General features: G+C 38.0%; 1 protein-coding gene across 3 annotated transcripts in view; it reads right to left on the reverse strand.

Annotated features, from left to right (window-relative positions):
- grm4 (glutamate receptor, metabotropic 4) overlaps positions 1–24,159 on the reverse strand; it is a 357,400-nt gene that overhangs the window by 161,385 nt on the left and 171,856 nt on the right. For all 3 annotated transcript variants that reach the window (XM_022675670.2, XM_022675669.2, XM_022675673.2), the window contains one exon: positions 12,798–13,700. In XM_022675670.2, coding sequence (XP_022531391.2) covers positions 12,798–13,319 — 522 coding nt within the window. In that variant the 5' untranslated portion in view covers positions 13,320–13,700. The remainder of the gene's footprint in view (positions 1–12,797; positions 13,701–24,159) is intronic.

Genomic DNA, 24,159 nt, shown 5'->3' on the forward strand with positions numbered 1-24,159 from the left:
TAAAAGAGAATGGGAGACACTATGAGTACAATACAGCAGGGACACAAATAGACATACATGAGACAAAAACAAGGTGCAGTAGTGTGGGGGAGAAATAGATATATAAATATAAGTTAAAAAAAGAAATAGATATATAATATAAAAGAGTGGGAGACACTATATGTACAAAACAACAAGACACAATAAACATACGTAAGACGGAAGACAATAGTGCAATATTGATGGTGATTGAGATGGGATGACAGTATAAATAGTATATAACAGTAGTGCAAATATGTTATGTAGCTTAACTTTCAGACTTGTGTAGTCCTGTATCTGTTTCTCTACATACTTACATATTATTATTATCCTCATTTTACTCTGTTCTTCAATGATCAGGACCCCACAGTTAATCCTGTTGGATGTGGTTGGTCCTTCTTGGTGGTATGCTGACATTACCCTGGATACCGTGGCTCTTGATACATCACAAAGACTTGCTGTCTTGGTCACAGATGCTCCAGCAAGACGTGCACCAACAATTTGTCCTCTGTTGAACTCTGGTATGTCACCCATAATATTGTGTCCATTGCAATATTTTGAGCAAAACTGTGTTTCAGTTTCATTGTCCAACCCCTGTTTACATAACTAATGATCAGTAGATGTGAACAAAGCAGTAGTTTATCAGAATTTAATGATTAACAAATGCTCACACATGACACTTTTTTTATCAGCATGGATATTCATATTTAGAAATGTAAGCAAATAATTAGCTCATCAGAATTTAAACATTAATAAATCGCTAGTTAATACGAATTTTAAACCAGGCAAATGTTTATCAATTGCAGTTCATTAGCACTCACAAATGTAATAGCAACTTTTTAGCAACTCAAAATGTGAAAAAATAACAGTTATTGATCATTAGTTAAAGGTATATTAATGAAAGTTATTATAAAGTGTTACTAGTTACAAAAGGTGTGCACCTATATTTTATTCCCTTCCTGACCACTTATTCCATACACTTATCCTTTAGTATCAGTTTAATTACAGTGTTCAGAGCTGCCACTCTGCAGTCCTTAAACAGAAAGTGAGTCAGTCATACAGAGACAAGGAGGTAAACAGGTCCACAGAGGACCAAGCGGTAATGACTTGTTATGCTGACCCTCTCCACAGACTGTAGCCCACCAAAGCTTTCTCTTACTTACAAAGTAATTATAGCAACAAGCAGAGTGAGATTTTAGAGCAGCCACTCTCCATCTCGGTTAAGACCCCGAAAGGTTTCGGGGCCAGAGGAAACAGCAGTGCCGCAGTGTGTGCTTGCCCACTCAGGGTGTAAAATGCGCTCTCGACAGTAAAAGCTTCCTCTTGTCCCGACTGACCAAGGGTTAACAGCAGTGGAGGCAGACTGTGCGATGATGGTCAACTATGCTTGAAAGCTGCTTATGCAGCAAAAAAAAAAAAAAAAACAGAAAAAATCCGAGTTCGATATTCTAAGCATTTTAAGCCTGTTAAAAAAAAAAAATCTGAATTATTTAGACCAAAATGTATGACCAAAGTGGAGCTGATTACATATTCCGTTTTGATTTTCTGTTTCAGTGCCTCATAGTACATTTGTATGTAGAAATTTCCCTCCACCTTTAACACCAGGCTTGCTTTTGCCGCTGTGTTATTAAATACATATAATTTAGAGATTTCCTCTAACAAAGGCAGCAGACAGCAGGCTCGGGTGATTGACGATGACTGACACATAACACAATGGCTATGCTTTGAAAAAAGAAATAGTAAAAAAAAAAAAAAGAATATTATTAACAAAAATAGATCTTTTAAAGTAGCAGTGAAAGAATATGCCACTATAGCCCTATCCGGACAGGATTAGTTTCTCAAAGGGACGTCTGTAAAAAAAAAAAAAATTAATTCTTCTAGTATAAGAGCGATAAAACTGTTTTTATCTGGACTGCAATTGAAAAAACAGGAGGACCAGTGAGTTGTTTGGCTTTCTCGGTCACATGACATCATGTTCAGTATCTCCTCCATTTCCACTCGCTGTTGTGTTTATATGGATCTTCGTGGAAATGCACGACCAAAGTGTAATTACGGTGCATGACAGTGGACAAATAGCTATTTTATTAAATGCGATGTGACAAAACTTTGAACAGGAAAGTTCGGATGGACCACGGAGTTCAGCGAAAAACAGTAAGTAATTGAGCCTGTAATTTTCTAAGAGGATGCCTGAGAAAAACACATACATGGTCGTTCTGGACAGGAATAAAATCACAGAAGACCACCCTCCCAATAAAAGAGAAAATTACCCAGGACCCCCTGAGAAACTAATCCTGTCCGGATAGGGCTTATGCCCCTTTTAATCCGTTCCTCAAATGCAAAAATAAGTCGAATTAAAGTTGGAATTGGCTAAATTTACATTGAGGGCATCCTGTAGAAATTGTAATTTTCGATTTTTACTAGTGCGCCCGCCAAGAGGTTAGGTAGTTATTTAAAAAGCACTATTAAAAAGTGGTGGCTGGTGACTTTCTGAATGTTGACTTTGACAATGTCCTTCACGCCCAAAACACAAAGCAGAGAACACTGTAATAGTTCTGTTCTCTCGTTCCTGCTCCTTGCTAACCACGCCTCCACACAGTTGTTATTGACCCCATACTGTGCAGTTTTCAAATATGCTGAGAGGGCAAGAGACTCACTGATATTGAGGGTGGATGGTAGAGGTTTGTTGTGGTGTAGTAGGTGTGGCTATGCACAGATTGTTTTGTTCAGTTTTAGCTAATTGAATGCTAATTTCAGTCAAATGTGAGAGCGTGAAGTGATGTGGCACTCAGATAGAGTCCCTTCCAAAAGTATTGGAACAGTAGACTGAAAATATTTGGGGTTGACATTAAAAGATGAGTATGAGATAAAAGATCAACATTTCAGTTTTTTTTTATTTTCAGGTATTTACATCTGGATCTGATCTTGATCTGTTTATAAGATCCAGATGTAAATACCCTTATTTAAATGCAAATTCAATTGTTTTTTTGTCTATAGCAGAAATATAGGGATTGACCTTACTGTTCCAATACTTTTGGAGGGGACTCTACAGTATAAATCATGCCTACTGTGTTTACACCAGTATTTATTCTATGTTGCTGTTTAAAGACAAGCAATATATAAATCTAAGTGCATTATATGTACACATGATTACAAATCTGAACATTATCTTGACAAAGGACTTAGATTCAGTTTCATACTTTCAAACCTATTGCTTAATTCTATGCAGTAAAGTTTAGAAAAAAAAAATCACCCCAAACTCAAAGAAGTATCAAAAGAAGAATGCAGAAGGTCTACGCTCCAAGCTAATGACGTATGCATAAATATGGCAGATTGTGAGTAGTACCGACAGAATACTAAGAAAAACTGGAATAAACTCTCTAATCAATATTACCCTGCAAAATGAGGGCTGCCATCGTTTATTTATGAAACTTCACACGCCGGCCAGTTGCGTGATTTATCACTTTCTCCCAAGCCGTCCACGCTGGAGGCATACGCATTATAGCGCTTTTGATGGCATGCCAGCATGTAAGAATATTACAGACTGTTTTCATTATTTCTAAGAGAGAGGAGTTGTTCTGTGACACCTCTCGCTGCGAGGAGACGCTTCGCAGCTGCAGAATTTTAATTACGGCGAGGAAACGGAAATAGCGTCTTGAGCTAAACGTCAAGCAGACCCAAAACGTTGATCTCCTCTGCGAACCGTAACAGAAATTTACTGTGCAATCGCCGGGGCCTGCATTTCAGTAAGACATAAAGAGGCGAGCCGAAGGAGGACAAGGCCGTAAACTTTATTAGTGCTTTAAGTTTGACTGAGGACCTGTGCCAGACCGGATGAATAATGCAAGCTTTGCAGCGTGCCTCTTCCCTAAAATGTATTAGCCTTTTTCTCAGCAGCCTCTTTCTCTCGCTCTCTCTCTCTCTCTCTCTCTCTCTCTCTCTGTGGTTATGATTTTTGATGAGTTCAACACATAGGAGTCGGAGAGCTGCAGTTTGGAGGCCCCCAGCTGCTGTTATGTAACAGCGATGTGAAATATTAATCAGGCAAAAAGTCCGGACGCCTGTCCACACACAAAACTAGGTGCTGAGCAGTCAGCTTTTCTTTAACCTCCTCCTTGGCGACGTGCAGGTGGCATACCTCCCACGGCAGCGCGTGTGCGAGCGTGTCTGCGTGTTTAGATGAGTGTGACCAGCCCTTCTGCTGGCACGCGTTCGTTTATCATTCTGCGAGATGTTTCGCTTTCCGTATTTGCATGGGGCAAACGGATGAATCTGATGAAGCTGCATTAAATTCACTCAGGCTGTCTGGAAGTGAAGTGCATTTTGCTGATGTGCAAATCCACCGTCTGTCCTCCGCAAAAGCCACGGCGTCGTTTCTTAAATGGAATGCAGGCGAGACACCAGCACTTTTTACAGCTTTACTGTTTAATCCATACAAAGGCCGGAACGCTCAACAGAGACTTTTAGTCTAATGGCCTATAGGACGTTTTTCAATCAAACCAATATGCGATTAATACAAGCCCCTCTTTTTGTAGGTTCTTTGATGTGTAGTGTCTGGGTCAGGGCTGGAGCCTTTCTCTAAGTGGATTGTAAAAGTGGTACATTAACTCTGACTCGCAGTACCATTCCAGGCCTCCGGTAACAGAACGCCCTCCCCCCTCCTGAACAGGGAGAGAGAGTGTTTGGGAACGATAAGAATGGGATGGGTGGCACGGTGACGATTAGAAGAAAACATTATTGAGCAAGAACTGACTCATTTATTCCCTCTCTTCAGCAGTGGTGGGAATAGCACTCAAATCCTCGACTGGAGTGAAGCGCAGCTACTCTGAAGGAAAGTGTTTCAATTAAATGAAATTAAAAGTGAAAGTGACCCTTCAATTTAGATAAAGTGCGGGAGTTCAAATGAACTTAAGGATCAGAACTAATAGTGCGCGAGCGTGTTCGATAAACGGCTTACTATTTTAATGTCATTTCTCAGTGTCACCTTGACAGGAGAAATAATTAACTGACATGAATGAATACTGACAGCCAGTGCAGCCTGAACTCGTTTCAGAGAAGCATACTGTAATTCTGTCTACCCAAATCACCGCCTTACGCTGGAGTACGTTAAACGTACGGCAAAACCATCACAGTAGAACAGACTTTAATTAAATATATACTACACATGCTGATATCACGCAGCTATGCTTTAAAAATCACATTAACCCACAGCATTCCCCCATCATGTTACCTGTCTTGATAGTCATCAGCCTCTGATAGGACTGTCTCTGCTTCTGTAAAAAATGATTTTGGAGAGTGGTATATAAAACCCATGCACATTGTTTAAAAATACTCAAATGTATTAGTCAGCAAGTAAAATAAATTACAATGGGTAAATTCTACATACACCATATGTTAAGTTAAATAATTAGAACTTCTAAGTAAGTCAAGTTTGCAGAGGTTTGTAGCTGTGGTTCTCACTCACTGTACATTTTTTAAGGGTACAACTTTAAAATAAGACTACCTTTATAAAGGGTTTATAAACGGTTTACAATTTGTTTTGTTAATGGTTACTAATTAGGTTGTAAATGCCTTAAAAATTATTAATAATCAGTTATAACACATTCATAGAAAGGGCAACAATGGTCTTTTGTTTGCCGAATAGTAAACCCACAGCCATCTATATTGTTGGCCTTTCTACATATATGTGTTTTAACTGATTATTAATGATTTTTAAAGCATTTACAACCTAATTAGTAACCATTAATAAACGAATTGTAAACCATTTATAAATGCTTTACAAAGGTCGTCTTATTTTAAAGTGGTACCTTTTTAAGTAAATTTAACCTTCTCTGCAAAAAGTAGTGGTTAGCTAGTCATACTGAAATATAATATATAATATTTAACTAATAAATATGTATTAGATAAAGAAGCAACAATTTTCGTTTTTTAAGTAAATAGTATTGAGAAATGTTGGATAAGTTTTACCTTATTTCTTTTAGTGTTTCCCAACTGATACATTTAGGTAACCTTTACTCAATATATGGGGTAAAATCTACCCAAACAAAGTGAATGCAAATTGTTACCTCACATTTATTGAGTAGATTCTATAGGTAGATTATATAGTGTAGATACAGTATAGCATGTTTGGTAAATCAGGCCCATATACTATTAAAAAGAAATAGGCATACTCTATAAAAAAAAAAAGTTGGCCAGCATGAGCTCTGTGTGAGTTTATTAAATGCTATTGATCTAACTGTAAAATCACTGCATTGCTCTGACATCTAAATATGCAGCAGATCAATGTGTTTACAATTAATTAGTGAAAAAACCTGTTTGTTGTTCCTTTTAAGACTTTCCACAAATACTGTAAATCCCTCAGTGAGCTTAAGGTCTGTCAGACAAGCCTACATAATCACATTAATTCCATTACATATTATGATTATCAGCTTTACCTCAGTTCATATAGCAGGAGGCAAATATATATATATTAACTATCAATTCAAATAGAAATATACAATATTCACCAAGCCAATCAGACAGCAGGAAAAAAAAATAAACTAGTGCTGAAACAGGATTAATACTCCTACAGTTCAGTCAGAGTGTGGAGGATCTGTCTGGGATGTGGGGAGAGTGGAGACTTGCAATTTAAAAAAAAAAAAATCGGTACCACTTTCAAATAAGACTACCATTATAAAGCGTTTATAAATGGTTTATAATTAATGTATTAATGGTTACTAATTAGGTTGTAAATGCCTTAAAAATCATTAATAATCAGTTATAACACATATGTAGAAAAGGCAACAATATAGATGGCTGTGGGTTCACTATTTGGCAAACAACACGTCATTGTTGCCCTTTCTACGTATGTGTTATAACTGATTATTAATGATTTTAAGGCATTTACAACCTAATTAGTAACCATTAATAAACTAATTGTAAACCATTTATAAACCCTTTATAAAGGTAGTCTTAATTTAAAGTGGTACCAAAAAATCTAACCATACAAATTATAGGAAAGGAAACCGAAGTGCTGAAGTAAAAATAATAATTAGTCTGGTAAAATATGCCTATCCTAGCAAAACTAGCAAATCCAATGAAGACAGATAAATTTAGCATTACTCTCACTTTTAAATGGTTCAGTTCTTTTATTGAAGAAATTAGTTTACTACAGAGAAGTATGAGTGTGAATAACAATTAGGAATGCACTAAATATATGACAACCGCAAATAAGCGGCCGCAAATTGCAAAAAAAAAAAAAAAGCCCTTTTAGTGTGCAGTCAAATAATATGAAAAAGACAATATATAATTTATAATACATATCATACATTGACTAATGTATATCAAGTCTCATTTTTGGGATCATATTGCATTGTTTCATCTAGAATTTCTTCCAGCAGTGGAAGCACTTTACTGGATTTCAAGACACAAAACAGATCCAAAAAAACATCAGAGTTAGCTTAAAAAAAAAAATTATTAGGAGGCTCCTTATAGCCACAGGTCAGCATGAAGATTAATCTCACACAGATAAATCGGTCTGTCATCAACTCAGTGAGTAATCCAGCTCAGAAAAAAGGCTAGCAATATGCTCCAGCCTAGCACAGTGAAGACTGACTGTGGGTCTGCATCCCTTATTTCAAATGAAAAGCCCTCTATAGGGTTAGTTTTTGAAACGTTTTTGACATTTTATAGAAATCAGAATTAGCTGCAGCAATCATTTTGCAGCGGTGAGCTAGTACAGTAAAAACATTGTATTGTGCATGGTTGGTTGTGTCTGCTAAGAAGTTGAAATGCTTGGTCTACAATAAATATTCATAAATCGTAGTTTTGTACCTTTTTTTTTTGAAAAACAAGACAAAACACATTTTAAAAATGAAGCGACAAAAATTTAAACCTCGCCTGTTTTTGAGTGATTTTGTTCGATTTCGGCCAAAAAGATGCATCGCTAGGATTAATTCTTTAGAAATATTAAAAGGTTCTTTACTTTTTCACATCTCACACATGTTAAAAACGTGTATTTTTGGGACCAACATTTTTTTTTTCTATTGCATTGCTAGAAGCACATTTATATTTAAGAGTATAATCCCTGCTTTTACATCCTACTATTTTTGTCCTGCAGCAATGATGCATCTGCATTAGCTCAATGCATTAGCTAATGATCCAGCTAAACAAATCACAAACAAAGCCCAAAGCCCGCCCCTTTAGTATTCACTCTAAAATCACTGCTTGTATGTTTTCACACAAATCAGAATGTACTCTGATACAAAAATAAATACTGCATTTATACCCTTTTAAATATGATTCCCACTTCCAGATCAGATCCATAGTACAGTTCTAGATATTTCGGACACTAAATAGATACACTTACAGATCAATACTGCGTGCCGGTGTTACACCCCCTCCAGAGTGTCTATGTGTTTCTGGGAGGAGATCAGGAACAAAGAGCCCGTATTGTTGTTATGGCTCTCAACCTCTCTGCCTGCTTCCCCTCAGCAATGTCGGTGTTTTAGCTGTGAGCTTTAAATGTGCTTATCGCAGCATTTGCACCCAAGGCCTGTCATCACCGCCACAATGCCGCCACACTCCCCCCTGCCTGTGATCTGTCTTTGATCACACCTCTCCCTCTGATGAATGGCACTGCGTAGCAGAGTAAATATCCATTTAACGGTGAGCAGCTGTCTCTGGGTAACCCGAGTTGTGCAGCGAGGGCAGATCAAGAGCGCTGACTCTGGGCCAGCAGGAGATAGTATTTGCAGTTAAGCAGAGATTCGTCCATTATTCATAGACCTGTACTGCGAACAGGTGCAATTCCGATCCTCGACAGCAAACAAAATTTGGTTATGTAACCGAGGCGAGTCCACTGAACGTGCTAGAAACACCTATGAAGAGGGGGCTGTTGCTGACAAATGTGCTTCCAGAATGAGAGGTTTTAAACACCGATTTTAAACACTGCTATTTTTTATATACACTTCAGCTTTGATTGCAGCATTGTTTCGATAAGCTTCTGCAATGTCACAAGATTTATAATTTCAATCCAGTGTTGCTGCATTAATTTTTCACCAAGATCTTGCAGCAGCTTTGATGATGGTAGAGTCTGATCACTCCACAAAACAGCTCTGCTCCATCCAGCACATCCCAAAGATTCTCAATGAGGTTAAGATCTGGACTCTGTGGTGAACTCTCTCAATCCATGTGTGAAAATGATGATCTCATGCTCCCTAAACCACTCTTTCATGAATGAATCCTGGCATTGTCATCTTGGAATATGAAAAAAAAAAATCCATTGATGGAATAACCTGGTCTATATTCAGTATATTCAGGTAGTCAGCTGACCTCATTCTTTCAGCACATACTGTTGCTGAACCTAGACCTGCAGACCAACTGCAGCATCAACCCCACATCATTTACTTACTTAAATACAGGAGAATTAGGGTCAACAATAAATCTTTACTCATTGCTCTAACTTTGCTGTTGCTCTAATCTTAAAACCATTAAATTCTTATACAGAAAGCGCATTGCTGATCTGGTGAGATGCTTAACTGTTCAACCCCTCTCATACTGTACCACAGGTTAATTAGTCATCAATAATTATTCATCCTAAACTAAACAGGAAATAACTTGGATAAACTTGATAGCCATTAGTTTACCAGATTTTGTGGAGCCCTACATAGTTCTGTTTTAAAGCAGAGATGGTATCATGGCATCTGCAAGAAGAGGAATTTAAACGTATTAAAAACATGCTCTCCCAGAAGTGGAGATCTGCGCAATTGCAGCACCTTTAACAAACCAAAGAATCATGCATTTTGTGTATTATTGAGACTAATGTTACGAACTTTAATTAAGTTCTGGTCATATTTATATATTAGAGGTTGGAGATATCTGTCTGTAGGTGTATACTTTCTAGTAAAGACTGACACATTCAGAGAAGAACTACAGATTAAAATAATGTGTGTCTGCACATTTTAGTTAATGCAACAGAATCTCCATTCTTGCTGTATTTAAACTTTGTTGACTGGTTTTCCAGGCAAGAATTAAGCCTTGTTTTGGACAATATTTTTCTTTAAACTCAAAATCTTCATCTATAATTATGTTTTTCCCAAGTTACAAACGATGCAATAGATATGCTGTTAAGGATTTGAACAGTACTGAAAGAGATGTGCATTTGGACCTAACTTACTACTAAATGTTGGTTATTTGTGAACTACTCTAGTTAATATGAACTAGGTCTGGGAGACAAGTTATATGGACACTCTTTTTTGCATTGTTTCCTTTTTATGTTACAAAATAGTTTACCCTGTTTTTGTTGGAGTAACTCTTTTTACTCTACAGATAAGGTTTCTATAAGATGTTTTTTAAGCAATGCTTTGATAATTTCATTGCATTCAGAACCAAGAGTGTTAACATGGTCAGGATCTTTGATGATCAGCACCCCATTTCCTTCCCAACTCTTCTTTTCATTTCAAAGTATTGGATAGAGCACCAACATACCAGAGAGCAGAGTTCCACTGCTTCACAGCTTAATATTTAATACTTGAAACTCAATGCTGAGGGGATTTAAACCCCTCTACCCAATGCCTGGCATTAGTCATGGTTCATGTTTATGTGCTCCAAAGAGTTTTGTTCTATTGGCCTAATTTTTCTCTATAGCAACTAGACAAGCTGTGTGTGTGCAAATGCACATATGTGTCAGCAGTGGAATGAAATAAATTAAATTTAAAGTAGTTGAATGCATTACTAAAACATATATTGTATATATTGTATATTTTATCATCAGTTACAAGCTATATACACAAACACATAATGACACAGAATCTAGAATGGCCAGCAGGGTATTGTATTATTGCAGAAGTGTTTTAGTCTTTTTGTCTTTGTTACCAAGTATTGACATTTACAGCCCAAACTTCAGGCCCAGCCCCATCAGTCATGGCGCGCCACTGGTTTAATCATATTATTCAAATCCTCGTTTTAAACATTATGCACACTGAGTCAGACCCAGAAGAGACAGTTTATCTGAAGAAGCGAGGCTTTTGTATATGATGTTTTGTTCACACTCCTTTTTGTCATCTGCGTCTGTTTTTTTTGTGCGTTGGCTGAATCCACTGCTTATTTGCATGTTCATATTTTTTTCCCCCTCAAGTGTTCATCAAAAATGTGTTGTTTAACATTCATCAAACTGAAGCATTACCCTTCACAACAAAGAGCACATATGTTGAGAAGATGCTGGATCTTTGAAAATGGAAAAGCCACAAAAGCTAATTCAAAAGTCCCTGAATGATGGAGTATCAAAAAAAGCGTGTTAAAATGTAGATTAAATTATGGGGCGAAATGAAAAGGAATAATAAATATTGAGAGGATGCACTTATTCATCTTGAATTTTCGAAGACATCAACTATATTAATGTGAACTGGTGGACAAACAAGCACTAAAGGATTTTCCCAGCTTTTGAAATCTTAACTAATGCATTTATACACAGTTAATTCAAAACAGTGTGACCACCCCCTTGTTTCTATACTCATTGTCCATTTTCCAGCTCTAGTGAGCAAACAGGGGCAATTGTAGTTCTATAATTAGAAACTGTACTCTACCTGTTTCTCTACTGCATACTCCATTATACACCTTTTACCCTGTCTCACAGGAGACATCACACCACAGAGCATGTATTATTTGGGTGCTGGATGATTCTCAACACTTCATTACCTTGGTGACATTGTGGTGGTGTATGAGGTGTTAGTGTCTGCTGTGGTGGTATGAGTGGATAAGACAAGCAGTGCTGCTGGAGTTTTTAAACAGTGTCTATTCTCTTTCCAATTTGTAAAATCAGATCCAGGAGCTCATCTGTTGCTGTGCAAGTTAAGTTGGTCCTATATCAGTGGTCACAGGACACTGTTGGCTCGATTACTTTGGTTGGTGGACTATTCTCAGCACATTGAGGTGTTTAAAACCTCCAGCAGCGCTGCTGTGTCTCATCCAAACGCAGAAGATAACCAACACAAACTATGCAGCAACAGATTCAGAGCCTCTGTCTCTGACTTTACTTTATCTACAAGGTGGTGCAGCTACAGGTAGGAGTGTCTAATAGAGTAAAGGATGGGGATTGAATACAGTGTTTAAAAACGCCAGCAGCACTGCTGCAGTGTCTGATCCACTCGTACCAGAACAACACACTCTAACACAGTAATCAGCACCATGTCAGTTTTATTGCAGTTATTAGAATAATACCAGAAGGAATACAATATGTAATCTTAGAACTGCTTTTAAGTATAGAAGTGTTCCTATATAGTCAGTGGTGCTAATAAGAACAAGAGATAGACAGACAGACAGACAGACAGATAGATAGATTAGACTATAGAAGATGCTAACTGAACTGAGGCTTGAAAAATTAACTATACCTCATAAGATATAAATAAAAATAAGGACAATAAATGTAGAAACAAGGACATAATGTGGTCAGAATATTCTGACTGGACTGTGTATTTTCACAACACGACAAAAATAGAGTCAGAGCCCATTTAGAGTTATCTATAAAGAGCTGAGGCTATGCAGAGGGATTATATTATAGTTATTTTACATCCAACGTGCCATCCATGTTCAGTTAATCATTGTATTAGCTTTGTAATTATGAAGTTATGACAATCTGGTCAATCTGGAAATAAGGAACAGAGGCATTCAATTAGAATGCAATTAGAATGTGATTAGAATGTAAAGGTAATGAAAGGCATGTCTGGGAACTAATCCTCTGTTCCTCTACCAGCTACTTAACTGATCTGGGCGCACAGCGGGAACTCAGCGGGAACGGTTCTTACCTTAAACAGGCGGAGGATGTTCGCCACCATGATGGACACGGAGCTGGAGGAAGCGCCAATCACGGCTACAACTCTCTCAGGTTTGGTGATGATGGGGGAGCCACCTCCATGACACTTCACGTCCGTCCCATCCTTCTCTATCAGTGCCTGGACGAATGTGAGCGACTGCTCCAGAGCGTGAGTGTCCCGCGAGCAGGTGTCCAGGATACGGGCCCCCAGAGTGATGTTGGGGAGCAGCTCGTGATCATTGTTAATACGGTCCAAAGCGAAGAGCATGGCCTCCAGACGATGGATGCCCTTCTCTTTCTTCAGCTCCCCACAGGGCTTTCCGTTGTGGCCCCGGGCGTGAACAGGAAACAGACCCCCGAGAGAGATGTCTCCATCAATGCGTATAGAGTTGAGATGGGACTGGCCTGGGCCTTTGGGTTTCGCCGTCAATGTTACCGAGAACAGGCTGAGGAGGATCAGCAAACACAAAGCAATATCATTGCGCCCACACGCAATGACCCAGAAAGAAGACATTTCCGTTCTTATTTTATACTCAAACGATTCTGTCTTCTTTTCTCAAATCAAAAGGCTCTCTCAGTTGATTAGAAAGTGATCAGAGAAGAAGACCTTGGAACAATCCATGTCTTTTGAGGTTCATTTTTATATCAGTCAATTAGAACACACACACAAGCACAAAGAAGAACAGGAATGGTCTGCAGTATCTTTCAGCACATGATGCGTCACAGCTGCCTCTCACTATCCATGACGGCACATCTTAGGTGGGCTTCAAGGATATAGATTAGTCATTAATCACTGGTCCTTTCCTTTCCACAGCACTGTGTGCTTTTCTCCAAAGAGACGAGCAGAGGTCTGTCTCTGAGGCCAAAGAGCTTTGTCCTCCAGTGTGCTTAATACCTAGGAAAAAAGAGAAAAAAAGAAGAAGGGTAGTGACAAACAGTTCAAATGAAAGAAAGCTTGTCAGATGTTCCAGTGTGGATACGGGTGGCTGCAGCATTTCGAGTTTATCTCTTCTCTGCTCGTTCAACGCTTCTCACAGCAAACTTTTTAGTTGTGTTTTTTTCTCTCTCTCTCTCTCACTCTTTTTCTCACACATCCACTCCCTCTCTCTCTGTGGATTTTGAATTTAAAAGGTTGCTATGGGCTCCCAAGGTCGGAAGGAATGAGTGTTGGCTCCAGCATGCCTCTTTTCAATGTTCTGAATGAAGGTGGTGCATTCTGATGAACCACTGCTGTGCTATGGGCTTAAATCTGTGGTGAAATAATGAAGTGTTTTTTCATTCTTAGCAATCAGAAGCTACAATCTTCTGGAATATAAAAAAAAAACATGAATGGAATGTATTGGAGGTTCCTGAGATATGGGCTGTATTTTAAAGTGAAGGTTTATACTACTACAGCATATTCCAGAAGCTCGGATGCTTGGATGGATGGATGCTTGGATGGATGGATGCTTGGATGGATGGATGGATGGATGGATGATTCAAGTTAGCTAACATTAGCTAACAGTGTGATGTTGTTCAAATGTTCAAATCTATCGCTTGTTAGTTGTTAGGCTGTACCATATGGACACATATTTTGCACTCATTACTACCCGTAACAAAATGCTTAAATTCAGCTATTACATTTTATTTGTACCACTATAATCATTATTCTCAATGTTCTCTAGCAGTTTAATTAATGTTAAATGTATCTTTGGAGCCTAAAACAAGAGATGTAAAATACAATAAGTTAGGTGAGAGTTTATACCATATTTTAAGCCAGGAGATTTATAATTAACCTAAACAACTGTATCGGGGAGGGACTATTGAAATTAGCCCAACTAGAATCAATAGCAACAACAACAAATTCTCAGATAGGGAATGTATCAATCTTTTGGCCCACCTACTTAACACATATGTAGGTAGTTGTATGGCTATAGGAACCCTCCTGCTTGAAATGTTAACATAAAGTTATTTTTATTTTTTATAAAAATAATTTTTAATTTTTTTTTTATAAAAATAATTTTTATAAAATTTTTTATTTTATTAGTGCTATAACTATCTATGTGTTATAACCCTGCGTAAAAAATTGAGCTCAAGATCATCTGGTCATCCAGAAAATAAAAATTCATACGTATGTTTTCTCAGGAATTTGTAGCAGAATTAACAGAAAAATGAAGTTGTCGCAAAGAACCACAATAAAAACAGACAACAAACAAACACGGTAAGATCAGTGATCCTGTCTGATCTAAATACTAATCTTTTTGTGTTTTTTTTTATGTATCTGTAATTAAACTACAGTTCTTGATTTTGTGCATCCTGATTTCATAATGGCATTGTATGTAATCCATTACCATCCAATCCTGCTAATTTTTTATCAAAATAATATATTTCTCAACCTAAACCTCGCATCTTTTTAGTGATGTTTTTAATGTTTTGGAATCATGTAAAACAATCATGTAAATCTGGGTTTTTAATCCTGTTTCAATTGTGAGAAATCTGAGATGTGGGCATGGTGTAAATGCGCTCTGTCTCTATAGACAGATTATTCACAAAAATGTAAACACAGACTATCAAAAAGTCAAAGAGGAATAGGACAGGCCTTAAACCAAGCACACATAGAGTGGTATTATTATTACTTGAAGATTGCAATAGAAAAAGTAAGACAAATGTATCAAAAGGTGGAGAAGAAAGACAATAGGCCAATAGCCTAATCTCCATAGCAGCTTTTGAAGATCTAGTATGAAAGCTACAGAGGCAGCTCTGAGAATATCAATGATGAAAAACAGACAAAAAAAAAAAGAGACAAAAGTGGGCTATCAATACAAAATTGGTTGCCGTTTCATCAAGTGGGAGTGTTTTTCATCATGCTACCACTGAAGTGAGTGGAATTTCCAACACATTTGAAGGCCTGCACAGAAACCGCACGTTTACGGACAAGCTCACTCTGCCGTGTCACAGTTCCATTCCATTTTCTATATGTAATGCACAAGCAAACAAAACGCAAATATTTGCATTTATTTTACGCTGTTTAACCCCTAGAACCCTACGGACGGATTTTCCGTCCAAAATCGCTCCTTGTGTTCTCAGCTTAATTACTCAGGAATCCCTTCATACACAAACATAATCCATATATGGTTAGAAAGGGAGGAACTTACTCTTTCTAAAAATAGCAATCACATCCCAGTGTGGTAAAGCTAAATCTACAAGAAACCCATTGAGAAAAACACCTAAAAAAGTAGTGAGATCTTCTTCCCAAACCAATATCATTTACCTTTAGTGCTTCAAACATATTTATATGATGTTTCATATAAACCAAATAATATCAGTAAAAATCAGACTCAAAAGTGTCCACAGAAAAAGAGTGAAACTACCTGCTTTACTCAAACTAAAGCTAGGTATGCTGTGCACTACTTTATATAGTTTTTATTTTACCTGCACATTTTTACTAAGTAGTAATTTTGCACGAAGCATTTTTATTTATTTAGACTAAAAAGTTTACATTTTTGTATATAGTTTTATTTTTTTGTGTCCTGATCAAAATAATGAAAGGCATAGGCTGCTCTGAGTGTCAGGTTTTTAGTATCTACATGTATCCTAGAGGTCTGAGTATCAAGAAAAATAAATCCGCCTGATGCTGTTTCTACATGTATTTTGTCAAAGTAATAATTAATAAGCCATGTAATGAACTCAAATCATCAATATTCTTATGCTTCCAACTCATATACACTCTAGTCTAAACATTTTTGAAAAGATATCTTAGGTGTGAATATATTTGAAGTCTAAACATTCAAAAATAAGTAAAAAAAAAAAAAAAAAAAAAAACAGGCACTTAGTAAAAATCCTTTTACATGTTAAATGATTATATTTTTGAGCAGCCGTATGGCTTCTAGAGTAAAAGAGATCAGGGCATGTGACTTTCTAATATAATTACTGTGTTATAAGACCTGAAAGAGGAACTGAAAGACAAAAACAAAGAAAAAACACACCAAAACAACCTAGAGTTTAAAGGGTTAAAGAACATAGAAACTTTACAACCGGTCATTTACAGGTGACCTAAGAACAAAGATCATTCTGAGCTAAGCTACAAGAGCCTATGATGCATCCCCTGTTAATGAACAGTTATTGGGAACTCTCAACCAATGAGAGCACTGAAGTAATTAAGAGGATGTAGAGAACTTTAAGAAAAAACTAATTGCATCAATGATCTGCTGGAAGGACTGGAAGGACCTCTTGGTTAATGATATCATTTTCTTGTGTGCATGTGTAACACAAAACTACAGACATACTGTACACAAGACCATGTATGTATTATTTTTTTAAGTAAACTACTAAAGACCAGTAAAACCAGTAAAGTTGTACACCAAGATTCAGTGGTGTTTTTCTTTAAATTCAATCAATCAATCAATCAATCAATAAACCTTTATTTTACACGGGATTACATTGAGGGTGACCCTCATTTACTACGCAGCCAAGCACTACAGTTTTACAGTTGTAAAAGGATTTAATAAGAAATTAGAAATAATAAGGAACAAAATAGTAAAAAAAAAATAATAAATAAAAGAAATTAAATAATTTTTTTAACCTACAGTTAATAATAAAAGGAAATTCTAAAAAGACAGTTGACACATAAAAGTAAAGAATTTATAAAATATAAATAAAAGAATGATAAGAAATGATAAAATTAATAAAAATGAACTTAGAACATAGGAATCAAAATGAAAACATAAGAATAAAAAAAAGTCTTTTGAAGCTGATAGAGTATTTTTTTGCTGGAAGATACAATTTAAATTGGATATTTACATCGGAGATATTCTATCCTTTTTTGCCTTTACCACCTGCAAGCTCCCCACCAGCGCTTAACCATCTACGTGTGTGTGTATTGTTACCCTGTTAAAAAAATAGCTCCAACTACTCATCCACCAGTCATTTTCCAGTGATTGTTCTGTGTGCTCAAAAAGGACAGCAACAAGCATGCACAGCTGAACAGTCACATACACACTTTCCCGTCCACATAAAAGTACTGAAATTAAAAAAGCTCCCTTTTTAATGTATTTTCTGTGTGGGCAAAAAGGCAAGCACAGAGAAAAGGCTACATTCTCACAACTAACAGGCTACATCCTTTAAACTAATTACTAATTTCTATTAAATAAAAGTTCAGCCATGACCTTGCCTTGAAAGAATTATTCCACTAACTAAAATCGAGCAGAAAAATTGTCACATTGGTCTCCGGAAGGTCATCAATCACCTTTTTCCAAATTCCATGTCTTTTACACCTGGCCAATTTTAACACATAGAAAACTAGCCAAGAGAAAACCTTTCAGTACAGCAGACAAGTTCCAGACTGAAATACACTCATCTTAAAAATAGATGCACTGAGAAGGAAGTGTCAGTGTCATGCAATTCTATTCTAAAGGGAAATAAAGTTTACCTGGAACAATAAATAATTACATTTTGGACTGAACTGATACAAGCAACAACCTATGTGTTGCACCACATATACAGCTCTGGAAGAAAATAAGAGCCCACTTAAAAATTATGAGTTTCTTTGATTTGACCACGTTGAAAATCTCTGGAATATAATCAAGAGGAAGATGGATGGTCACAAACATTCAAACCAAGCTGAACTGCTTGACTTTTTGCACCAGGAGTGGTTATCCTAAAGTTATCCAAAAGCAGTGTGTAAGACTGGTGGAGGAGAAAATTCTAAGATGTATTAAAAACTGTGATTAAAATCCAGGGTTATTTCACCAAATATTGATTTCTGAACTCTTAAAACTTTATGAATATGAACTTGTTTTCTTTGCATTATTTCAAGTCTGAAAGCTCTGCATCTTTTTTGTTATTTCAGCCATTTCTCATTTTGTGCAAATAAATGCTCTAAATGAGAATATTTTTATTTGGAATTCGGGAGAAATGTTGTCTGTAGTTTATAGAATAAAACAACTATGTTCATTTAACTCAAACATATACCTATAAATAGCTAAACTGTGGTCTCTTAAGCTGTACAGAAGTAGGGTACCACTTTAAAATAAGACCACTTCTTCAACAAAGAATGAAGAAAAAACAGAGTAAATACTTGTAACATTTCGAACAGTGCATACCAAAATGTCTGGCAAAATCTTGGCATATGATTTTTACACGCATCACACACTACTTCTGGGTACCACTTTAAAATAAGACTACCTTTATAAAGGGTTTATAAATGGTTTACAATTAGTTTATTAATGGTTACTAATTAGGTTGTAAATGCCTTAAAATCATTAATAATCAGTTATAACACATACGTAGAAAGGGCAACAATGACTGAATGAAACTGTTGTTTGCCAAATAGTGAACTCACAGCCAGCTATATTGTTGCCCTTTCTACAAATGTGTAATAACTGATTATTAATTACTTTTAAGGCATTTACAAACTAATTAGTAACCATTAATAAACTAATTGTAAACCATTTATAAACCCTTTATAAAGGTAGTCTTATTTTAAAGTGGTACCAGAAGTAGTGTGTAATGCATGTAAAAGTCATATGCCAAGATTTTGCCAGACATTTTGGTATGCACTGTTTGAAATGTTACCAGTATTTACTCTGTTTTTCCTTCATTCTTTGATGAATCTGCCTTTTAGTAGAGCAAGCTTGGGCAGCTAGCTGGTAACACAGTGTGTGTGCATGTTTGAGTCTGTGAGCTCCAGGTTTCATCCAGAGTTCCAGAGCGTACACATGAAGGCAGATACAGTACGTCTTCCATGAGGCAGGCATGAATGTCATCTAAACACTTTATTCAGTATTAATGGGTAGAGTCAGCAGGTCAGCAAACACACTAACCAGATCATAGCAGGTTCTGTTCCAGGCAACAGTGAGATATATTCATTTTAAGGATTTAAACTATTTTCAGTAAATAATCACAGAAAAAAAAATTTTTTTAAAAAAATAAGCTGGGCAATTCCTTTCTTGGTGCCCTTTGACCCGGTGGTAAGAAAAGCAAACTGAAAGCAGTAAAACTACATTAGAATCTGCACTCCTTACATCAGGTCCATATTGGCTCGTTTATTTATACTTCATTGATACACACCAAGGGTGGGCTGCTCGAACTGGAAGGATAGATCTTTCCAGAGCTTCTGTGTTTCTTTTATTCCCTGTAAATGTGAAATGTGGTAAAGATCAATGGATCTAAACTGTCATGCACTGATTATTTTCAATACAGCGTTACACAGATCTGCTCAGACCACGTCTGAATAGATTTCATCCACAAACACATAGTTTATACAGGGCTGCTCCGGCCCCGGCTGTGAACATGCTTCATTTGTATTATTTGAAATTAATTTTCTATATCGAATTTTCTTCGAGAAGAGAGAGAAAGCAAGGCAGTTAAATGATGGCGTTCGCATGGCCTTCATTGTGGAGCGCTCGCTGTGAGAGCGAACAGGTCAAATTTATATCTGGCGTGCTCTCACAGGCCTACACAACACCTTCATAATGCATAAACATGACTCAATAAATGAACTGCTTCCACCTCGAGCCGTACACTGGGGAGCTCATTGCTGGAGTAATTTTATTTTCGGATCTTGTTTAAACTATAAATTATGCCAATCCCTGCTGTGATTTTGTGCCTGCCTTAATCATTACAAGCAAAAGCATTGTGCTGTACTATAATCACAGCTCTCATACTCTGCATTTTGAAAGTATTATGGAGGGCCATTTAGGTTTTCATACAATTTGATATTAGAAATTCAATCTGAACAAGCATGTAGTCACTAATGCTAGTGGGAAAAAGGTATATACTGTATACACAACAAATTATATCATCATAAAAAATAGCTGGTCCCAATTCATTTTGGATCTTAAACCCTATTTTATAAACTATAAGGCGCACTATTAATGAACATTTATTTTTATAGGCGCACCGGAATATAAGGCGCATTTTAAGCGACTATAGTAAGGAACAATGGTGTCGCACAGTAATTTATCCAGATTTATCTCCTAAAAACTCTTTATTTGGGTGAGTAAAGTGCTTCCATTTATTTACAGTAAGCTTAGAATTCTAATATGTTCAACAGCACAGTTAGCGGCTAATGCTAATATTGCTCCAGCCTTGGTGCTGGAGAAACTTCACTGAAACTCCTTTATAACACTGTACTTCAGCTGAATGGCTTTATTGCTCCTGCTTACAACCTGACTGGAAAAAAATAGAAAAAAAAATGCATTTGATTGTGTAAGGCGCACTGTTGATTTTTGGGAAAATTAAAGGATTTTATAGTACAAAAAATATAATAAGACGAACAATTATGTTGCTGAATATCTATACCTTGACAAAAGTCATACAATAGCAGTTTGTAAATTTATCATGACGTTTTACCACACCTGTTGTACCACAGGTTGTAAGGTGCTATCTTGTGAGTAAAGTTGAACACTGGGATAAATGTGTCAATGGGTTTAATGTGTAGATTTTTGTTTTAACATTAACATGTGTGTCTCAGGAATACATCATAGAAGGCATCAAAGTGTATTAAAAATGATGTTTGAAACATACTTACTTAAATTTAACTAAGTTTGCAGAAGTTGTAGGAAAAAAGCAATAAAAAGCACAATTTAATACTTTTATGTTTTATGTTGTGTTTAAATATAGCGTAATTACAACTGAAATAAGTTATTCCAAAATAGTGCAATAACTACAATTTTAATAACAATTTTATGCTTTATTTTTATATCCCTGTAAACAGACACATAATGGCAAAAAAACACCTGCTTTTTCAAGTTTTTAAACAATGCCAGCTCTTGTCTTATGACTTTTGTTATATCAACGTATTATAAAAAAAAATGATAAAATTGTAGTTATTGTACGACTTTCCATTAAACAGCCCTTTTTCCTCACACTTTACCTCGCAGATCCCTTTTATACATCTTTACTACATTAAAGCGAGTGACCCTGTCCCTGCTTCATGCTGTTTCTGCACCGTGTCTCCACGTTCCCCACCTCCCGTTCTATTAGTGTAATGCAGAGCGTTGGCATGTCTCACCTCTAGTGCTGCAGTACTTCAAAGAATTACAGCCGAATCTCTGAAGTACATGTGAAATGCTTTTTCAACACTGGCAAATGTGCTTTGATATGAGAGGAACCTACGAGGAAATCCTCCCTCTGGAAATGAGGAGCTGCAGTAAGAGGTCACACTATTTTTTGAGGGGCTGGGAGGGGGCACAGATAGGTGGAGGGGTCAGTGGGTGGACGCTAATGAATGGGATGAATGGATGAATGGGTCACACTTTACATTAAGTGTTGACTCACTAACATGAATGAGTTAATGCAATAGTTACCATGAACAAGACATGAAGTAATACATTAACACTGCTTAGGTAATGTTAATTAAACAGTGACCTACAGCTTTAATTAATATGTTATTTTCACATGAACTAACGTTTGAAGTGAAAGATTTGTTAAGATGAACAATAAATTCATCTTGTGCGTCTACATAAACAAAGGTTGGTGCACAAACTGCGTGTTGGTAAACAGCCACTGCTCCGAGGCGACAGAACAGCTGACTGTGAAGTGTCGTCCCCACTATCTGCCTCGTGAGTTTTCGGCGGTGTTCGTGATTGCTGTTTACATAGCACCGGATGCTAATGCTAACAACGCGCTGAAGGAGCTTTATGACAACATCAGCTCGCTTCAGAACAAGCATCCGGACGCGTTCTACGTGGTAGCGGGGGAATTTAACTACGTAGAACTGAAGAACACGCTGCCGAGGTTTTACCAACACGTGAACATTCCAACGCGAGGTAATAACACGCTGGACCGTGTTTACTCCTCTGTGAAAGACGCTTACAAAGCCTTCCCCCGCCCCCACCTCGGGCTATCGGACCACATCTCCATCATGCTGGTCCCCGCATACCACCACCCACTGCGATGCTCAAAACCCACACAGAAAACCATCACGGTGTGGCCCAGTGACGGCGCCGCTGTGCTGCAGGACTGCTTCGGCTGCACAGACTGGCAGGTCTTCAGGGAGGCTGCTGAGTGTGAGGGGGAGCTGGATCTGGAGGAATACGCATCTGCTGTTCTCGGGTACATCAGCAAGTGTGTGGAGGATGTCACTACTACCAAGACTGTGACTTGCTACCCGAACCAGAAGCCCTGGCTGAACGCAGAGGTGCATTCCCTGCTGAAAGCCAAGGATGCTGCCTTCAGATCTGGAGACTCGGATGAACTCAGGAGGGCTAGAAGAGAGCTGACTGCTGGAGTTAAGAGGGCAAAAGCTGCATATGCTCAGAAAATCCAGGGACACTTTTCCTCCCAGGATCCACAGAGCATGTGGAGGGGCATCAAGTGCATCACGGACTACAAATCTAACGTTGCACAAAGCTCCAAAGACCCATCCCTGCCTGAGGCTCTCAACACGTTCTACGCCCGCTTTGAGAACCCTGACACACCCCCCAGCACCAGACTCCCACACTCACCAGGAGAGGAGCCCCTCAGCGTGACACCAGCAGAAGTAAGGAGGACGCTGAGGAGGATTAACCCCCGGAAAGCTGCCGGCCTGGACAACATCCCCGGACAGGTGCTAAAAGACTGCGCAGACCAGCTCTCGGACGTCCTGGCCGACATTTTCAATGCGTCCCTCATCCAGGCAGCTGTCCCCACTTGCCTGAAGACCGCCACCATCATCCCGGTCCCCAAGAGCTCCACAGTGACAGGTCTGAATGACTACCGGCCGGTAGCCCTCACTCCGATAGTCACAAAGTGCTTTGAAAGACTGGTTCAGACCCACATCAAAGCCACCATCAACATCACTGTGGATCCACACCAGTATGCATACAGGAAGAACCGATCCACAGAGGATGCCATTTCCTCCGTGGTCCACACTGCCCTCACCCACCTGGAGCAGAAGGATTCCTACGTTCGGATGCTCTTTGTGGACTTCACATCTGCTTTCAACACCATGATTCCTCAGACACTGATAACCAAACTCTCCTCACTTGGACTGAGCTCTTCCCTGTGCAACTGGGTCCTAGACTTCCTGACCAACAGGCCGCAGTCTGTGAGGATTCACAACATCTCCTCCCCCTCCATAATCCTCAGCACTGGCTCCCCTCAGGGCTGTGTGCTGAGCCCCCTCCTGTTCACACTGCTCACATATGACTGCTCACCTCTCCATCCAGGGTGTCATATTGTGAAGTTTGCGGACGACACGGCAGTGATTGGATGCATCACGAACAGAGATGAGTCCAGCTACAGGCAGGAGGTGGAACACCTGGAGGATTGGTGCAGAGAAAACAACCTCTGCATCAATGTAAAAAAGACAAAGGAGATGATTGTGGACTTCAGAAGGGGCAAGCATGCCCACCTCCCCCTGCACATTGGAGGATCTGCGGTGGAAGTGGTTG

The sequence above is a fragment of the Astyanax mexicanus genome, chromosome 5 (assembly GCF_023375975.1).
Source record: "Astyanax mexicanus isolate ESR-SI-001 chromosome 5, AstMex3_surface, whole genome shotgun sequence".
Classification (NCBI taxonomy): Eukaryota; Metazoa; Chordata; class Actinopteri; order Characiformes; family Acestrorhamphidae; genus Astyanax; species Astyanax mexicanus.